Source organism: Oncorhynchus mykiss, chromosome 23 (genome assembly GCF_013265735.2).
Source record: "Oncorhynchus mykiss isolate Arlee chromosome 23, USDA_OmykA_1.1, whole genome shotgun sequence".
Lineage (NCBI taxonomy): Eukaryota > Metazoa > Chordata > Actinopteri > Salmoniformes > Salmonidae > Oncorhynchus > Oncorhynchus mykiss.
This window is the reverse complement of record NC_048587.1, coordinates 40,365,682-40,383,273: the sequence shown is the minus strand read 5'-3', so window position 1 is coordinate 40,383,273 and position 17,592 is coordinate 40,365,682. Positions and strand designations below refer to the sequence as shown.

Below are 17,592 nucleotides of genomic sequence, written 5' to 3'. Positions count from 1 at the left end.
TCCAGCATCTTCACAAGGTTATTTGCTGTTTTTCTGGGACTGATTTGCACATTTCGCACCAAAGTACATTAATCTCTAGGAGACATAATGCGTCTCCTTCCTGAACAGTATGACGGCTGCGTGGTCCCATGGTGTTTATACTTGCATACAATTGTTTGTACAGATGAACGTGGTACCTTCAGGCATTTGGAAATTGCTCCCAAGGATGAACCAGACTTGTGGAAGTCTACAATGTTTTTCTTGGCTGATTTCTTTTAATTTTCCCATGATGTCAAGCAAAGATGCAGTGAGTTTGAAGGTAGGCCTTGAAATACATCCACAGGTACACCTCCAATTGACTCAAATTATGTAAATTAGCCTATCAGAAGCTTCTAAAGCCATGACATAATTTTCTGGAATTTTCCAAGCTGTTTAAAGGCACAGTCAACTTAGTGTATGAAACTTCTGACCCATTGGAATTGTGATACAGAGAATTATAAGTGAAATAATCTGTAAACAATTGTTGGAAAATACACAAAGTAGATGTCCTAACCGACTTGCCAAAACTATAGTTTGTTAACAAGAAATTTGTGGAGTGGTTGAAATACGAGTTTTAATGACTCCAACCTGAGTGTATGTAAACTTCCGACTTCAACTGTAGATGGGGGAAAAGTGACCATGCATAGATAATAAAACGCAAGTAGCAGCAGTGTAAAGTGGGGGGGGTCAATGCAAATAGTCCAGGTAGCCATTTGATTAGCACTGTACAGTAGGATAATATTGTATCTAGGAGGAGTTCTGACTTCAACTGTAGCTGCTTCTGCTTCATGCAGTGTTTACTACTTTCATCAGATAGGGGGGCCTCCCAAATGCCACCCTATTTTTTTATTTAGTGCACTTCATTGGAAATAGGATGGCATTTTGTAATTGGGACACAGACATCGTTACTTTTACTCAAGCATTAAATTACCAGTATACTCAGGTCCTACAGTACAGTACCCATCAATACTGCAATTATACACTTTACAAAAATATAAAACGCAACATGTAAAGTATTGGTCCTATGTTTCATCAGCTGAATTAAAAGACACCAGAAATGTTCCATACACACTAAATTTGGTTCACACATTTGTATACATTCCTGTTACTGAGCATTTCACCTTTGCCAAGATAATCCATCCACCTGACAGGTGTGGCATATCAAGAAGCTGATTAAGCTGCATGATCATTACACAGGTGCACATTGTGCTGGGCACAATAAAAGGCCACTCAAAAATGTGCAGTTTTATCACACAACACCACAGATGTCTCAAGTTGAGGGAGCATGCAATTGGCATGCTGACTGCAGGAATGTCCACCAGAGCTGTTGCCAGATAATTTAATGTTAATTTCTCTACCATAAGCCCCCTCCGTCATTTTCAAGAATTCGGTAGTACGACCAATCGGCCTCATAACCGCAGACCGCGTGTATGGCGTCGTGTGGGCGAGCGGTTTGCTGATGTCAACATTGTAAACAGAGTGCCCCATGGTGGCGGTGGGGTTATGGTATGGGAAGGCATAAGCTACAGACAACAAACACAATTGCATTTTATCGATGGCAATTTGAATGCACAGAAATACCGTGATGAGATCCTGAGGCCCATTTTTTAAGGTATCTGTGACCAACAGTTGCATATCTGAATTCCCAGTCATGTGAAATCCATAGATTAGGGCATAATTTATTTCATTTGACTGATTTCCTCATTAACTGTAACTCAGTAAATCTTTGAAATCGTATGTTGCGTTTATATTTTTGTTCAGAAATATATATATATATATATATATATATATATATATATATATATGAGCTCTGGAATAAATTAGGAGACCACTGCAAAATGATCAGTGTCTCTGATTTTACTATTTATAGGTATGTGTTTGGGTAAAATGTACATTTTTGTTTTATTCTATAAACTTCTTACGACGTTTTCCCAAATTCCCCCCAAAATTGTCATTTAGAGCATTTATTTGCAGAAAATTTCAACTGGTCAAAATAACAAAAAAGAATAGCGCAAAGAAAATAGGTTCATATTCATTTTTAAACAATACAATAATGTTTTAACTTAGGAAGAGTTCAGAAATCAAGATTAAATGGAATAACCCTGATTTTCAATCGCAGCTTTCATGCTCTCCACCAGTCTTTCACATTGATGTTGGGTGACTTTATGCTACTCCTGGCGCAAAAAAATCAAGCAGCTTGGCTTTGTTTGATGGCTTGTGACCATCCATCTTCCTCTTGATCACATTCCAGAGGTTTTTAATGGGGTTCAGATCTGGAGACTGGGCTGGCCATGACAGGGTCTTGATCTGGTAGTCCAATCATCCACACCTTGATTGACCTGGCTGTGTGGCACGGAGCATTGTCCTGCTGGAAAAAACAATCCTTTTGCAGTGGTCTCTTAATTTTTTCCAGAGCTGTGTGTAGGTGTGCACACACACAAATTACATATTGGTTTCCTTACCCTGTAAAACAGTCTATGGACAAGGTAAGACAACAATCCATGATTAAAGTTGTCTTCGCCTGGCCACTGTCTATAAATGTTAATTTATGTAATTTGGGTGAATGATCACTCATTCTTAGGGCTGAAGCCCTAAAAATTTAAAAAGTTACTTTCTGATTGATCTGATCTATGCTGCGTTTACCGTGAATGCAGTCTGCACTAACTAGGAAATATTGCCGTTACATTTCAATCACGCTGTACTGCTGAACATCCGCAATACGGATTGAATAGAGCCCTAAAACCTCTTACTGTACATAACCTTAACTAGTGATAAAGTACAACAATGACACTTTACTAAACAGGAATTGCAAAAACTGTAAAGTGTTTATTTTAGGCTTCATTCTAATGTCAGAACATTGTTCTAGAGCACTAGCTATTGACTTGCTGATTGGTCTGTGTTGTTTGTGATGCACACCCACCTGTTTACTCATCAGTTTACTGTTTAAACCATTAAAAAGGGAGAATCTAAAACAGTTGTTTTCCTTTGAGATCCCACAGAGAATGCATGGTGAGACACACACACAAAAAGGGTTAAAGAAGATGGACAAAAAGACATGTTTGATCCGAAATTTATAGCTGTCATCCTCATCAATACAACTCAGCCCTTCTACCAGTGTACAGTGTACAAAAGCCTTCACACCCAGTAGCTCTCCAGAACCAGAGTTGATCCCTGGTCTATACTATAGCGCCTAGTGGCGCCCTGAACCAGATTTAACTGACACATAAAGTAGGAAATTACTGATACACTGTACAGTTGGCTAACATTCCATTCAACCAAGAGTCTATTCAGAAACAAACAAACTGAGGATTTCTTTCTTTAAGACATATTTCACTATGTACAAATCTAATGAAAGAAACATGAAAAATTATATTTTCATGTCATTCTTTAAAACGTTGAGACAATGGCAGGGGGAATAAAATTGAGAATTTTACAATAGGTGTGATTGAACTCCGGTTTGGACAGGTTGTTAACCCAGGAATGTTTATGTTTACACTGAGATAGAATGGTTCACTTTGGATTCAAAAATCTAGAACCACATATATGACCATGTCACATTTAGAACAGAATTGACATGACAAAATCTTCAAATAGACAGGGTAGTAAACATCACAACAAAGTAAACCAGCGGTCAGCATTAGAATGATACAATTCCTGAACAAATTCAGTAATATTTGCCAAACAGACGTGTAGACCACTTAGGTGATAAATGCTTGGTCTTGTATTGCTAAGAATTCAACAGATCGTCTGTCGTTCATCTAGTCAGAAGTACTAAAGCATGAAAGTCTCTGGAAATAAGATTGAAGATGAATCAGTCATCCACAAAGCTCCATCAGTTCCAGCTTGCTATTGGCTAGCTCATGATTTTAAAAGGAAGCATTGCGACCACCAACCAACCAGATTGCAGATTAAAAGACTGACAACACACTTTATAGCAATGTTAATTCCTTTATAATTTTCCCTGCATCCCATAATCTCTTATTTTGTCATCATCTTACTCTACTAGAGGTCAACTGTACATTGTTTTTCCAGCTTCTAAATTGTTAATTACATTGTTTCTTATTTAGGAGTGGCGTTTAAATTTTAAAAAAGTGGAAAACCCGAAATTAACACGATGAAAATAATGAAATCACAACCAATAACACTTTCACGTGTGTGTATGCGCGCATTTGGAGAGAGCAAAAGGTAGACAAAAAGGAGGAAGGAAATATGTGGTTTACAGGTTACTGAAGAGTTCATTCCTCTTGCGCCAGTCCATGGCAGGGACTTTCTTGGCTGAACGTTTCTGGTGAGCCCTCTCCTTGGCCTGGGCTAGAGACATGCTGAGGGCTAGGCCTGCATCAGACTCCTTAGCCGGAACCACCTGGAATTGTGCCTGCACAGACAGACAGAGAGAGATTTACTCATTAGATATTCCACTGACCCGCGACAGGGAGGTCCGTGGGGCGACGTACAATTGGCCTAGCGTCGTCCGGGTCAGGGAGGGTTTGGCCGGTAGGGATCTCCTTGTCTCATCGCGCACCAGCGACTCCTGTGGCGGGCCGTGCGCAGTGCGCGCTAACCAAGGTCGCCAGGTGCACGGTGTTTCCTATGACACATTGGTACGGGTGGCTTCCGGGTTGGATGCTCGCTGTGTTAAGAAGCAGTGCGGCTTGGTTGGGTTGTGTTTCGGAGGACACATGACTTTCAACCTTCGTCTCTCCCGAGCCCGTACGGGAGTTGTAGCGATGAGACAAGATACTAACAATTGGATACCACGAAATTGGGGAGAAAAGGGGGTTAAATAAATAAATAAATATATAAATATATATATATATATATATATATATATATATATATACACACACCACTGATAAAAATGTTCACCGCTGGGGGCGGCAGTAGCCTAGTGGTTAGAGCGCTGGGCCAGTAACCAAAATGTTGCTCGATCGAATCCCAGAGCTGACAAGGTAAAAATCTGTGGTTCTGCCCAAGAACTAGGTCATCATTGTAAATAAGAATTTGTTCTTAACTGACTTGCCTAGTTAAATTAAGGTTAAATAAAAAATAAATGACAGTCTGTGGGGACACGATTCAGTCCCATTCCAAATCCTATTTTCCTTAACTGTAACCCTAGCTCCTAACCCTAAACTTAACACTAATTCTAACCTTTACCATAAACCCCCTAGAAATATAATTCTATCTTGTAGGGACTAATAAAATGTCCCCAGTTGGCCAAATGTTTGTTTACTATTGCTGTGGATACTTCTGATCTCTTACAAGTATAGTTAAACACGTCCACACACACACACACACGTCCACACACACACACCTCTGGTGGAGGGGTGCTGGCAGTGGCTGTTGGTAGAGAGCCAGTGGAGGAAGCGCTGGATGTAGACGAACTGACGGACACTTTAGGCTTTACCCCCACCTGTAGAGATCGGGGGACACACACACATTAGAAACACACCTTATCGTTCACCTGTACAGACAATCACACATTATCGTTCACCTGCATCACACACACACACACCAGATAAACACACCTATGAAACACACATTCCAGTACATTGAAATCACACCAATCACCAGCAGCCACAAGGGGTCAGGATTCACCATGCAGTGCCCTACTCACAGTAACCTGTGATTCAATCAACTGGTTCTGACAACACTGATCACTGTGTGCAGTCTTATTTGCTGCTGAATATTGACTTTACCAGCACTTGCTCAGAACCACTGAGATGTGCTACGTGCTTTTGTTCTCTACTTTCAGCTTTATAGCTCTGAGTCAGTGTGAGTAGGAGTGAGCAAGATGGCTAATTATCTGACTAGTTCTCGTCCATCTCATCTCATTAACAGAATTACCAGTAGGCTTCAGGAATTATAGAGGCTCCCAATCTCATGGTCCCTCAGGGCTGGGCAGAGAGAGCACACTGGCTCACTATATCCACTACTGATGTCATCGCTACCAATCCCCTACGCTTGTTCCCAGGTGTCATGGCTGCTTTGTCCCAAAAGACACCCTATTACCTATAAAGTAATATTGTGCTTTTAAATCAGACACTAGATGGGCTCTGGTCAAAAGTAGTGCCCTTTTAAGGGGATAGAGTGCCATTTGTGACACTTAGTGTTAGACTTAGTGTCCCTACATTCAGCCCGTCTGCTCTCAATGAGGTATGATTATAGTGGATGATCCTACTGTCATCACACACCCATCTTATCTAGCCAAAGACTTATTTAGGTTTCTGATTTACCAATTAAATAATTAAAGCTCTGAAATGTGAGTGTTCGGAAAAGAGAGAGAGTGAGCGAGCAAGACAGACAAGGCGAGCGGATTTGCCCTCACACCACATACACACAGTCCTCCTCACCTCCTCTTCTGCTCCCCCATCCGACACAGGTTCAGGAAGAGGTCCTAGAGGAAACAGTGGGACAATATTTTCTTTTATTGACATTGTTAATAAGGAATGGAGACACAAACGGCAGATAAACGCCTTATTTGGAACCACAGTCCTCCCTTCACTCCTGTATCAGGTCAGTGGTATTGTTGACTAATCGGACTAATAAATACTGTGGAAATTAGATATCTGAATAAAGGGTTTGACTCCTCTGTCCCGGATCTTTAGAGACCTTTGCTTCCTCCACACCACAGCTGTCACTGTGGATACGATTGCAATGACTTCATATTTAAAGAGAAGGCTATTGGCTTGTTCTAGTTCTGATGCCAGCCAGCTAGTCCTCCACCCAAACTTCAGTTTAATCATTAACTTCAACAAGGCTGCTCTGTCTGAATAACTGTGTGTGTATGTGTGTATGTGTGTATGTACAGTGGGGGAAAAAAGTATTTAGTCAGCCACCAATTGTGCAAGTTCTCCTACTTAAAAAGATGAGAGAGGCCTGTAATTTCCATCATAGGTACACTTCAACTATGACAGACAAAATGAGGGAAAAAAATCCAGAAAATCACATTGTACGATATTTAATGAATTTATTTGCAAATTATGATGGAAAATAAGTATTTGGTCAATAACAAAAATGTCTCAATACTTTGTTATATACCCTTTGTTGGCAATGACAGAGGTCAAACGTTTTCTGTAAGTCTTCACAAGGTTTTCACACACTGTTGCTGGTATTTTGGCCCATTCCTCCATGCAGAACTCCTCTAGAGCAGTGATGTTTTGGGGCTGTTGCTGGGCAACACGGACTTTCAACTCCCTCCAAAGATTTTCTATGGGGTTAAGATCTGGAGACTGGCTAGGCCACTCCAGGACCTTGAAATGCTTCTTACGAAGCCACTCCTTCGTTGCCCGGGTGGTGTGTTTGGGATCATTGTCATGCTGAAAGACCCAGCCACATTTCATCTTCAATGCCCTTGCTGATGGAAGGAGGTTTTCACTCAAAATCTCACGATACATGACCCCATTCCTTCTTTCCTTTACACGGATCAGTCGTCCTGGTCCCTTTGCAGAAAAACAGCCCCAAAGCATGATGTTCCCACCCCCATGCTTCACAGTAGGTATGGTGTTCTTTGGATGCAACTCAGCATTATTTGGCCTCCAAACACAACGAGTTGAGTTTTTACCAAAAAGTTATATTTTGGTTTCATCTGACCATATGACATTCTCCCAATCTTCTTCTGGATTATCCAAATGCTTTCTAGCAAACTTCAGACGGGCCTGGACATGTACTGGCTTAAGCAGGGGCACACGTCTGGCACTGCAGGATTTGAGTCCCTGGCGGCGTAGTGTTTTACTGATAGTAGGCTTTTTTACTTTGGTCCCAGCTCTCTGCAGGTCATTCACTAGGTCCCCCCGTGTGGTTCTGGGATTTTTGCTCACCGTTCTTGTGATCATTTTGACCCCCACGGGGTGAGATCTTGCATGGAGCCCCAGATCGAGGGAGATTATGTCTTCCATTTCCTAATAATTGCTCCCACAGTCGATTTCTTCAAACCAAGCTGCTTACCTATTGCAGATTCAGTCTTCCCAGCCTGGTGCAGGTCTACAATTTAGTTTCTGGTGTCCTTTGACAGCTCTTTGGTCTTGGCCATAGTGGAGTTTGGAGTGTGACTGTTTGAGGTTGTGGACAGGTGTCTTTTATACTGATAAGAAGTTCAAACAGGTACCATTAATACAGGTAACGAGTGGAGGACAGAGGAGCCTCTTAAAGAAGAAGTTACAGGTCTGTGAGAGCCAGAAATCTTGCTTGTTTGTAGGTGACCAAATACTTATTTTCCACCATAATTTGCAAATAAATTCATTAAAAATCCTACAATGTGATTTTCTGGATTTTTTTTCTAATTTTGTCTGTCATAGTTGAATTGTACCTATGATGAAAATTATAATTACTCATCTTTTTAAGTGGGAGAACTTGCACAATTGGTGGCTGACTAAATACTTTTTTGTCCCACTGTATGTATGTATGTATGTATGTATGTATGTATGTATGTATGTATGTATGTATGTTACACACACAGAGAGAGAGAGATGTGTGCCTGCCTGCATGTCTGTCCGCCTGTCTGTCTGCGTCCGTCCGTCCGCCCGTCCATCCGCCCGCCCGCCCGCGTGTCCGTCCCTCCACCCGTCTGCGTCCGTCCGCCTGTCTGTCTGTCTGTCTGCGTCCGTCCGCCCGCCTGTCCCGCATGACCACCCGCTTGTCCGTCCCTCTGCCTGTCTGTCTGCGTCCGTCCGCGTGACCACCCGCGTGTCCGTCCCTCCCACCCGCCCGCATGTCCTTCCGTCCGCCCGTCCGTCCGCGTGTCCTTCCGTCCTACCGCCCGCCCGCCCGTCGTACCGACCGCCCGGCCGCCCGTCCTACCGACCGCGTGTCCACCCGCGTGTCCTACCCCCCCCGTCTGTCTTGTTTTTCCAATTAAATAGTGTGTATGCGTGTGTACCTGTAAGGTGGGCCTCAGTAGGAATGATGTCACAGCTGTTGAAGAAAGCCTCTGCCTCACGATCCACCACCAGTAGACTGGTCTCATCTCCCCCGGCCTTAATGGCTGCTACCACCTCACTGTGCTGCATCCCTACTACTGACATACTGTTAACCTGGGGGTTGGGGAGAGAAGAGGAAAGAATTATGTTATCAAAGTACAGCTGTCCAGTACATCCAGAACAGTGAGACAATAGACTTGATGTGAATGCAGCCATGCTGTGGGTGGTGTAGTGGTTAGGGACTATAACATACAGTCCAGTCCTCCCACGGAGGTTTAAACTGAACTAAACGGTTCGGGGCGCTGTAGGAACTAAGCTCTGCCACAAGACGGAGGACTGCCTGTCGAACTCCAGCGGGAGAAAATACCATCTGGAATCTCTCACAGACTCCCACCATTTGATCAAACAACAGAGCCATTATACACCCTCTCCCTGATCCCATTCCTCCATGTGTGTGTATTACCATACGTAAGAATGGTAGCTCACTAACATGTCCCTGGTTAGTGTAAAGCATTAGCCGTAAAGCGTGACCTTTGTTACACACCGTTTGAAGTCAGTGTAACTGGAGTGTAATGCAGGTCAGAGACACGGTTAGTGGATTAACTGAAGTCAGTGTAACTGGAGTGTAATGCAGGTCAGTTAATCCACTAACCGTGTCTCTGAAGTCAGTGTAACTGGAGTGTAATGCAGGTCAGAGACACGGTTAGTGGATTAACTGAAGTCAGTGTAACTGGAGTGTAATGCAGGTCAGAGACACGGTTAGTGGATTAACTGGTAGTATTACAACATGAGGACCAAGAGCCCGAAAAACAGAATAAAAAAGGCCAAGGACAAAAGACTGTTTCCCCTTCACACACACTAACACCACAGGCCTTGTATAACCCTCTCTACCTTACTTTCCCTCTATTTTTACCTCACTCTCACACACTTCCCAGTAGTGCATTGCCTAATCCCAGTACTGATCGCTATTACTGATACTGAAAAAAAACAGCTTCCATTTCCAGGCCATCAGACTGTTAAATAGTCACCACTATCCAGCCTCTGCCCAGTACCCTGCCCTGAACTTTAGTCACTGTCACTAGCCGGCCTCTGCCCAGTACCCTGCCCTGAACTTTAGTCACTGTCACTAACCGGCTACCTTCCGGTTACTCAAACCTGCACCTTAGAGACTGCTGCCGTATAGACATAGGTCACTTTAATTATATGTTTACATAGTGTTTCACCCACTTCAATACATACTGTATTCTAGTCTAAGCTCATCCTAGATAGCTACTGCTGTACACACATACACACCTTTCTATTGATATACGGCCCATACACAACATTAAATAGATATTTATATTCCGGAATATGACATTGCTCATTCTGATATTTCTTAATTTTTTAATTTTGGGGGGAGGGGGGGGATTTCTGTATATTGTGTGGTATTACTGCACTATTGGAGCTCGAAACATAAGCATTTCGCTGCACCTGTTATAACATCTGCAAAATATATGTGACCAATAAAATTAGATTTTGATTTGACCACTCTGCCACTGATGTAATGGGATTATAACACACATTCCTCCTCTAGCACAAGCCACGTTCCCACCAGTCAGGCAACCCCCCCCCCCCCGGTACAGACCGTACCAGAAGAATATTGCCCTGCATTCCTAATCTGGCCTAGAGATAGGGATACTGCTGCTAAGTAGTTGGGTTTATAAAAACATAATGTACAGATTCGCTGTTTTTGTGTGTGTGTGTGTGTGTGTGTAAAGGAAAATGTACAGTAAAGATGTACCTGTAATATCTTGTCCTGGGGTTTGAGGCCAGCCTTGTCCGCAGGAGAGTCCTCGTCCACAGCCCTGATGTACTGGCCTGGTTTAGACTTCTCACTGTGCAGGTTGAAGCCATAGCCCGTCGCACCCTTCTTCAGCAAGCAAAGACGAGGACGCAGCTCTGCCTTCGATTCCTGCGGACAGACAGGGAAAACAGATCTAGTTAAGCACACAGATCGATGAGAGAGAGAATGTCTAATTCAGCACATCTACACTGTTACATGGAGTGAGCAGATCTGGCCAATCAGAGACATATCCCATCTTGTCACTCAGAGACGTATTCCTCAAAACAGATTGTGATTAGCAAAGAAAAAAAATAAGCACCCAACAACTCCAAATGATAAAGCAACAGTTGACATGAAATGGAGATCTTAAAATCAGGTTAGAACACCATTAGTGTGACAAATATCCAGAGACAGAGTGTTGTAGCATTCAGCAACCATCCAAAGACCAAGAAGCAAAGTTTGTGTTCTCAATGTACTAAAGAACAGAGGGAACATTCCCTGACAGGTTGACGCCACAGAGAGGGATCTGGGAAAAGGAAAACTTCCCCCAGTTTTTTATTAGTGGAAATGAGGAACAGAGACAGATAGCAAGGAAAATAGACATTAACAATATTGGACCAACTGCTGTTAGTAGTCACTGACCAAGCAAGCATAGTGCAGTTTAATTCTAAGAATACTTGCTCCAAGCTATATACAGTGGGGCAAAAAAAGTATTTAGTCAGCCACCAATTGTGCAAGTTCTCCCACTTAAAAAAGATGAGGCCTGTAATTTTCATCATAGGTACACTTCAACTATGACAGACAAAATGAGGGAAAAAAAATCCAGAAAATCACATTAAAAATCGTACAATGAATTTACTTGCAAATTATGGTGGAAAATAAGTATTTGGTCAATAACAAAAGTTTCTCAATAATATGTTATATACCCTTTGTTGGCAATGACAGAGGTCAAACGTTTTCTGTAAGTCTTCACAAGGTTTTCACACACTGTTGCTGGTATTTTGGCCCATTCCTCCATGCAGAACTCCTCTAGAGCAGTGATGTTTTGGGGCTGTTGCTGGGCAACACGGACTTTCAACTCCCTCCAAAGATTTTCTATGGGGTTGAGATCTGGAGACTGGCTAGGCCACTCCAGGACCTTGAAATGCTTCTTACGAAGCCACTCCTTCATTGCCCGGGTGGTGTGTTTGGGATCATTGTCATGCTGAAAGACCCAGCCACATTTCATCTTCAATGCCCTTGCTGATGGAAGGAGGTTTTCACTCAAAATCTCACGATACATGACCCCATTCCTTCTTTCCTTTACACGGATCAGTCGTCCTGGTCTCTTTGCAGAAAAACAGCCCCAAAGCATGATGTTTCCACCCCTATGCTTCACAGTAGGTATGGTGTTCTTTGGATGCAACTCAGCATTCTTTGTCCTCCAAACACGACGAGTTGAGTTTTTACCAAAAAGTTATATTTTGGTTTCATCTGACCATATGACATTCTCCCAATCTTCTTCTGGATCACCCAAATGCTCTCTAGCAAACTTCAGACGGACCTGGACATGTACTGGCTTAAGCAGGAGGACACATCTGGCACTGCAGGATTTGAGTCCCTGGCGGCGTAGTGTGTTACTGATAGTAGGCTTTGTTACTTTTGACCCAGCTCTCTGCAGGTCATTCACTAGGTCCCCCCGTGTAGTTCTGGGATGTTTGCTCACCGTTCTTGTGATCATTTTGACCCCACGGGGTGAGACCTTGCATGGAGCCCCAGATCGAGGGAGATTATCAGTGGTCTTGTATGTCTTCCATTTCCTAATAATTGCTTCCACAGTTGATTTCTTCAAACTAAGCTGCTTACCTATTGCAGATTCAGTCTTCCCAGCTTGGTGCAGGTCTACAATTTTGTTTCTGGTGTTCTTTGACAGCTCTTTGGTCTTGGCCATAGTGGAGTTTGGAGTGTGACTGTTTGAGATTGTGGACAGGCGTCTTTTATCCTGATAACAAGTTCAAACAGGTGCCATTAATACAGGTAACGAGTGGAGGACAGAGGAGCCTCTTAAAGAAGTTACAGGTCTGTGAGAGCCAGAAATCTTGCTTGTTTGTAGGTGACCAAATACTTATTTTCCACCATAATTTGCAAATAAATTCATTAAAAATCCTACAATGTGATTTCCTGGATTTTTTTTCCTCATTTTGTCTGTTATAGTTGAAGTGTACCTATGATGAAAATTACAGGCCTCATCTTTTTAAGTGGGAGAACTTGCACAATTGGTGGCTGACTAAATACTTTTTTGCCCCACTGTACTTGCTTCTACATACTATCAAATCTAAATTTTATTTGTCACATACGCCCAATACAACAGGTATTACCTTACCGTGAAATGCTTAAAAGCTCTTATTAACCAACAATGCAGTTATGTTTTATTTATTTATTATATTAGTAAATATTTTTTCAAGTAAAATAAAAGAGGCTATATACCAAGTAAAGGGGTATAGGTTAGTCAAGGTAATATGTACAGTTGAAGTCAGAAGTTTATATACACCTTAGCCAAATACATTTAAACTCAGTTTCACAATTCCTGACATTTAATCCTAGTAAACATTCCCTGTTTTAGGTCAGTTAGGATCACCACTATTTGAAGAATGTGAAATGTCAGAATAATAGTACAGAGAATGATTTATTTCAGCTTTTATTTCTTTCATCATATTCCCAGTGGGTCAGAAGTTTACATGCACTCAATTAGTATTTGGTAGCGTTGCCTTTAAATAGTTTAACACTCAAACGTGTCGGGTAGCCTTCCACAAGCTTCCCACAATAAGTTGGGTGAATTTTGGCCCATTCCTCCTGACAGAGCTGGTGTAACTTACTCGCACACGCTTTTTCAGTTCTGCCCACACATTTTCTGTAGGGTTTAGGTCAGGGCTTTGTGATGGCCACTCCAATACCTTGACTGAGTTGTCCTTAGGCCATTTTGCCACAACTTTGGAAGTATGCATGGGGTCATTGTCCATTTGGAAGACCCATTTGAGACCAAGCTTTTAACTTGCTGACTGATGTCTTGAGATGTTGCTTCAATATATCCACATAATTTTCCTTCCTAATGATGTCATCTATTTTGTGAAGTGCACCAGTCCCTCCTGCAGCAAAGCACCCCCACAACATGTTGCCACCCCCGTGCTTCCCGGTTGGGATGGTGGTCTTCGGCTTGCAAGCCTTCCCCTTTTTCCTTCAAAACATAAAATGGTCATTATGGCCAAACAGGTCTAATTTGTTTCATCAGACCAGAGGACATTTCTCCAAAAAGAACGATCTTTGTCCCCATGTGCAGTTGCAAACCGTAGTCTGGCTGGCGGTTTTGGAGCAGTGGCTTTTTCCTTGCTGATCGGCCTTTCAGGTTATGCCAATATAGGACTCTTTACTGTGGATATAGGTATTTTTGTACCCGTTTCCTCCAGCATCTTCACAGGGTCCTTTGCTGTTGTTCTGGAATTGATTTGCACTTTTCGCACCAAAGAACGTTTATCTCTAGGATAAACCAGACTTGTGGAGATCTACCATTTTTTTCCTGAGGTTGTGTCTGATTTCTTTTGATTTCCCCATGATGTCAAGCAAATAGACACAGAGTTTGAAGGTAGGCCTTGAAATACATCCACAGGTACACCTGCAATTGACTCAAATTATGTCAATTAGCCTATCAGAAGCTTCTAAAGCCATGACATCATTTTCTGACATTTTCAAAGTTGTTTAAAGGCACAATCTACTTAGTGTATGTAAACTTCTGACCCACTGGAATTGTGATACACTGAATTATATGTGAAATAATCTGTCTGTAAACAATTATTGGAAAAATGACTTGGGTCATTCACTTTGCATGACACAGACTTTCCAAAACTATAGTTTGTTAACAAGAAATCTGTGGAGTGGTTGAAAAACGAGTTTTAATGACTCCAATCTAAGTGTATGTAAACTTCCGACTGCAACTGTAGATGGGGGTAAAGTATCCATGCATAGTGTAAAGTGTGTGGGGGTCAATGCAAATAGTCCACACAGTACAGCATGTATGTTAAACTCGTGAGTGACAAGGCTTCCAGGAGTGTCTAGCTGAGCACTGACTGATGTTTAGTATAACGGGCTAATCCAGGAGTGGCCATACGCTGGGTTAAGCATTTAATCCAACTAGAGACAGGATAACAGCTACATAGGAGATTCTACTGTGTAGCAGCAGAAAGGGGAATGAGGTCATCATTACCAGGGCCAGAGAGATGTTGGAAACCTAACCTCCATGTTGGCACCAACCAAACCCTCTATGGCAAACATTCTCATTTAGAACCAGACTACAATACAGTTCATCTTTGAACTTTTGGTGCCAATATGGCATCAATTAGATTTCTAAATCCCAAACAAAGATTGGCGAATTCTTTAAATATATACGGCTAAACATTAAATGGGAATAGCAAGGGAAGACAGGTAGTCAGATAGAGGACAAAACGTTGTGAAACAAAAACACGCTGGTTATTAGCGACATCTTGGAGGATCCTGTAATAATGATACATTCCATTTCAGTCTTCCCTAAAAGAACAGATAAGGGAAAGTTGGAGACATTTTATGACCAGAGGATATATAAGCAATAGTGGAGAACATCATGAGCCCTAATAAAAATGAAGCGTCCCTCCTCCCATTTACTGATAAAGAGGGTTGTTCCAGAGATTACAGCTGTGTTCTTGTTAGTCACCTGTTAATGATTCTCTGTTACCAACACTTAAGAGCAACCTTTGCATCCTGATCGGCCACCCATGATGGGTGTCTCCCTGCTGTAGAATACTTGTACACTTGTAGAAAATAAACTCAGTATATATGAAATGGAGACAGTTTGCCTGGGATGAATATGGAAGGTCATTATTTTATGTTTTATTGAGTCACACTTGGCTTCATAATCATTGACTGTTGAGGAAAATCAACATGGGCAGAATGACAGCTTCAGTACTGAATGATAAATTATTAGAACTCACAATAGAATGGGTGGAGGCCCGGAAAACCTCATATCCCAGACTGTCATTTCAACAGCAATGATGTCAAACAAACAAGACTTTGAATGTGTGGGAGACACAGTTTGCTGGTGTACACAAAACGCAGAAGAAAGCACCGAGAGCCATCTAAAATCTCTTAGCAGCATGGTTTCTGGAAAGGTGTTTGAAATGGACACCTGAAGGCAATGTGAGCTCTTTAATCCAGTTACTACTACCACCACCACTATAGAGAGAATCAGCCCAAGACAGACACACAGCAGGAGAGCAAATACACAACAGGCATGTTCACACTGCACCTTAGCCCTGGGCTAAGAGCATCCTTAGAGCCTCCTCAATGTGAAACAGATCAAGAACAATGCCTCAAACTCACTGTCCAATCAAAAGCGGCACTTTCACTTCATTTACATTTGCTCCTGATGCCTGTAATGCTTTCTGCATGTTTGATAAGTAAATTCATACGATTTAAAACAAACAAAAATTAAAGTCCAAAATGCAGAAATCGCTCCTCCATTTCCTAGTTTGCCTAATTTCAGTTTGTGACAAAACATACAATGATTCGCTATACTATACATTGCATCTAAACCGCTGTGTTGTACAACACCTATTCAATAACCAAAAATAATGTATTTTCAACTGTTTGAAGCTGTTGTACAAAACTGAAAGTCAGACAAACTAAATTTAAAACAGGAAGTATAGAAATACCACACAGAACAGATCTCCCGCTTCTAAGACTTGCTTTCATTGAGAAAGAATGTGTGTTATAGCTCAGTCAATGTGAATTTCATCAAATAGCCCAAAAGGTTAAATAGCAGCTTTAAACCTTCCATTTGAGGACCAAAACCAAAAAAACATTTAAAAAATGGTTGCTATGCTTTAAAACATTGGTTCCTATGCTTTTAAAAATTGGTTGCTATGCTTTTAAAAAATGGTTCCTATGCAGGCTGAGTAACTAATCTCATTTAGCTAACTAAAGCTACAAACTATACAGCTGGAAGGGCAGCAAATGCTCAGTGTTCCTCTGTTTTCATAGCTTTTCTATAGAAATGTAATTGGATATATCCATGAAAATAATATTGTTGCTTGATTTCACTAATATCAGAAAAGTTTGTTAACAATGTTCACAACATTTTCTTTACAGGGGCGTGATCACATTTCAAAAGGGAAACAGTAGCCATGTTTCTATTAACTTTTTGAAGACATTTAGACAGTTTGCATAGAAAACAGATGTGACAATTGCCTGTTGCGGTGCATTTCCATTTTAGAAACTTCTGTCGATAAAAACAGATGGAGGTAATGATGTCACACCTAAAAAAAATGGTACTTCTTCACAGAAACCCAGTGTCAAATAAAAATTAAGTAGTTGAAGTGTTTACATTACCCATTTTAGGCCAATTGCGCATTAATACATTGGCGATAGCCTGTATGCCCTCCCACCCACCTGTTTCATGTCTCAGGTAGTCCGTGAAAGCCAACATGGATTGAATGCAAGAATGAACTCTTATTTGCCATATTTGAATAATTCTCATGTGCAAACATATTGCCACGGGCCATGGTGAAATTTGCACTCCTGTAGATCTGAAATAATTAGATGGTGAAACTTGCATCCAGCCAACCAGAAAAGGCTAAACAATTCAGCCATTCTTGAAAGTCAGGACATGGATCCTGCAAATAAATTGTATTTTTATAAACTCAGCAAAAAATGAAAACGTTTCAGGACCCTGTCGTTCAAAGACAATTAGTAAAAATCCAAATAACTTCACAGATCTTCATTGTAAAGGGTTTAAACACGGTTTCCCATGCTTGTTCAATGAATCATAAACAA

At 41.6% G+C, this 17,592-nt stretch overlaps 1 protein-coding gene across 1 annotated transcript in view; it reads right to left on the bottom strand.

Annotated features, from left to right (window-relative positions):
• Positions 1–3,072: 3,072 nt before the first annotated feature.
• Positions 3,073–17,592, bottom strand: part of slc9a3r1a (SLC9A3 regulator 1a) — a 37,638-nt gene continuing 23,118 nt past the window's right edge. The window contains exons 2-6 of the mRNA XM_021581026.2: positions 10,714–10,884; positions 8,894–9,047; positions 6,369–6,412; positions 5,330–5,428; positions 3,073–4,393 (exon numbers count right to left, since the gene is read on the bottom strand). Coding sequence (XP_021436701.2) covers positions 4,235–4,393; positions 5,330–5,428; positions 6,369–6,412; positions 8,894–9,047; positions 10,714–10,884 — 627 coding nt within the window. The 3' untranslated portion in view covers positions 3,073–4,234. The remainder of the gene's footprint in view (positions 4,394–5,329; positions 5,429–6,368; positions 6,413–8,893; positions 9,048–10,713; positions 10,885–17,592) is intronic.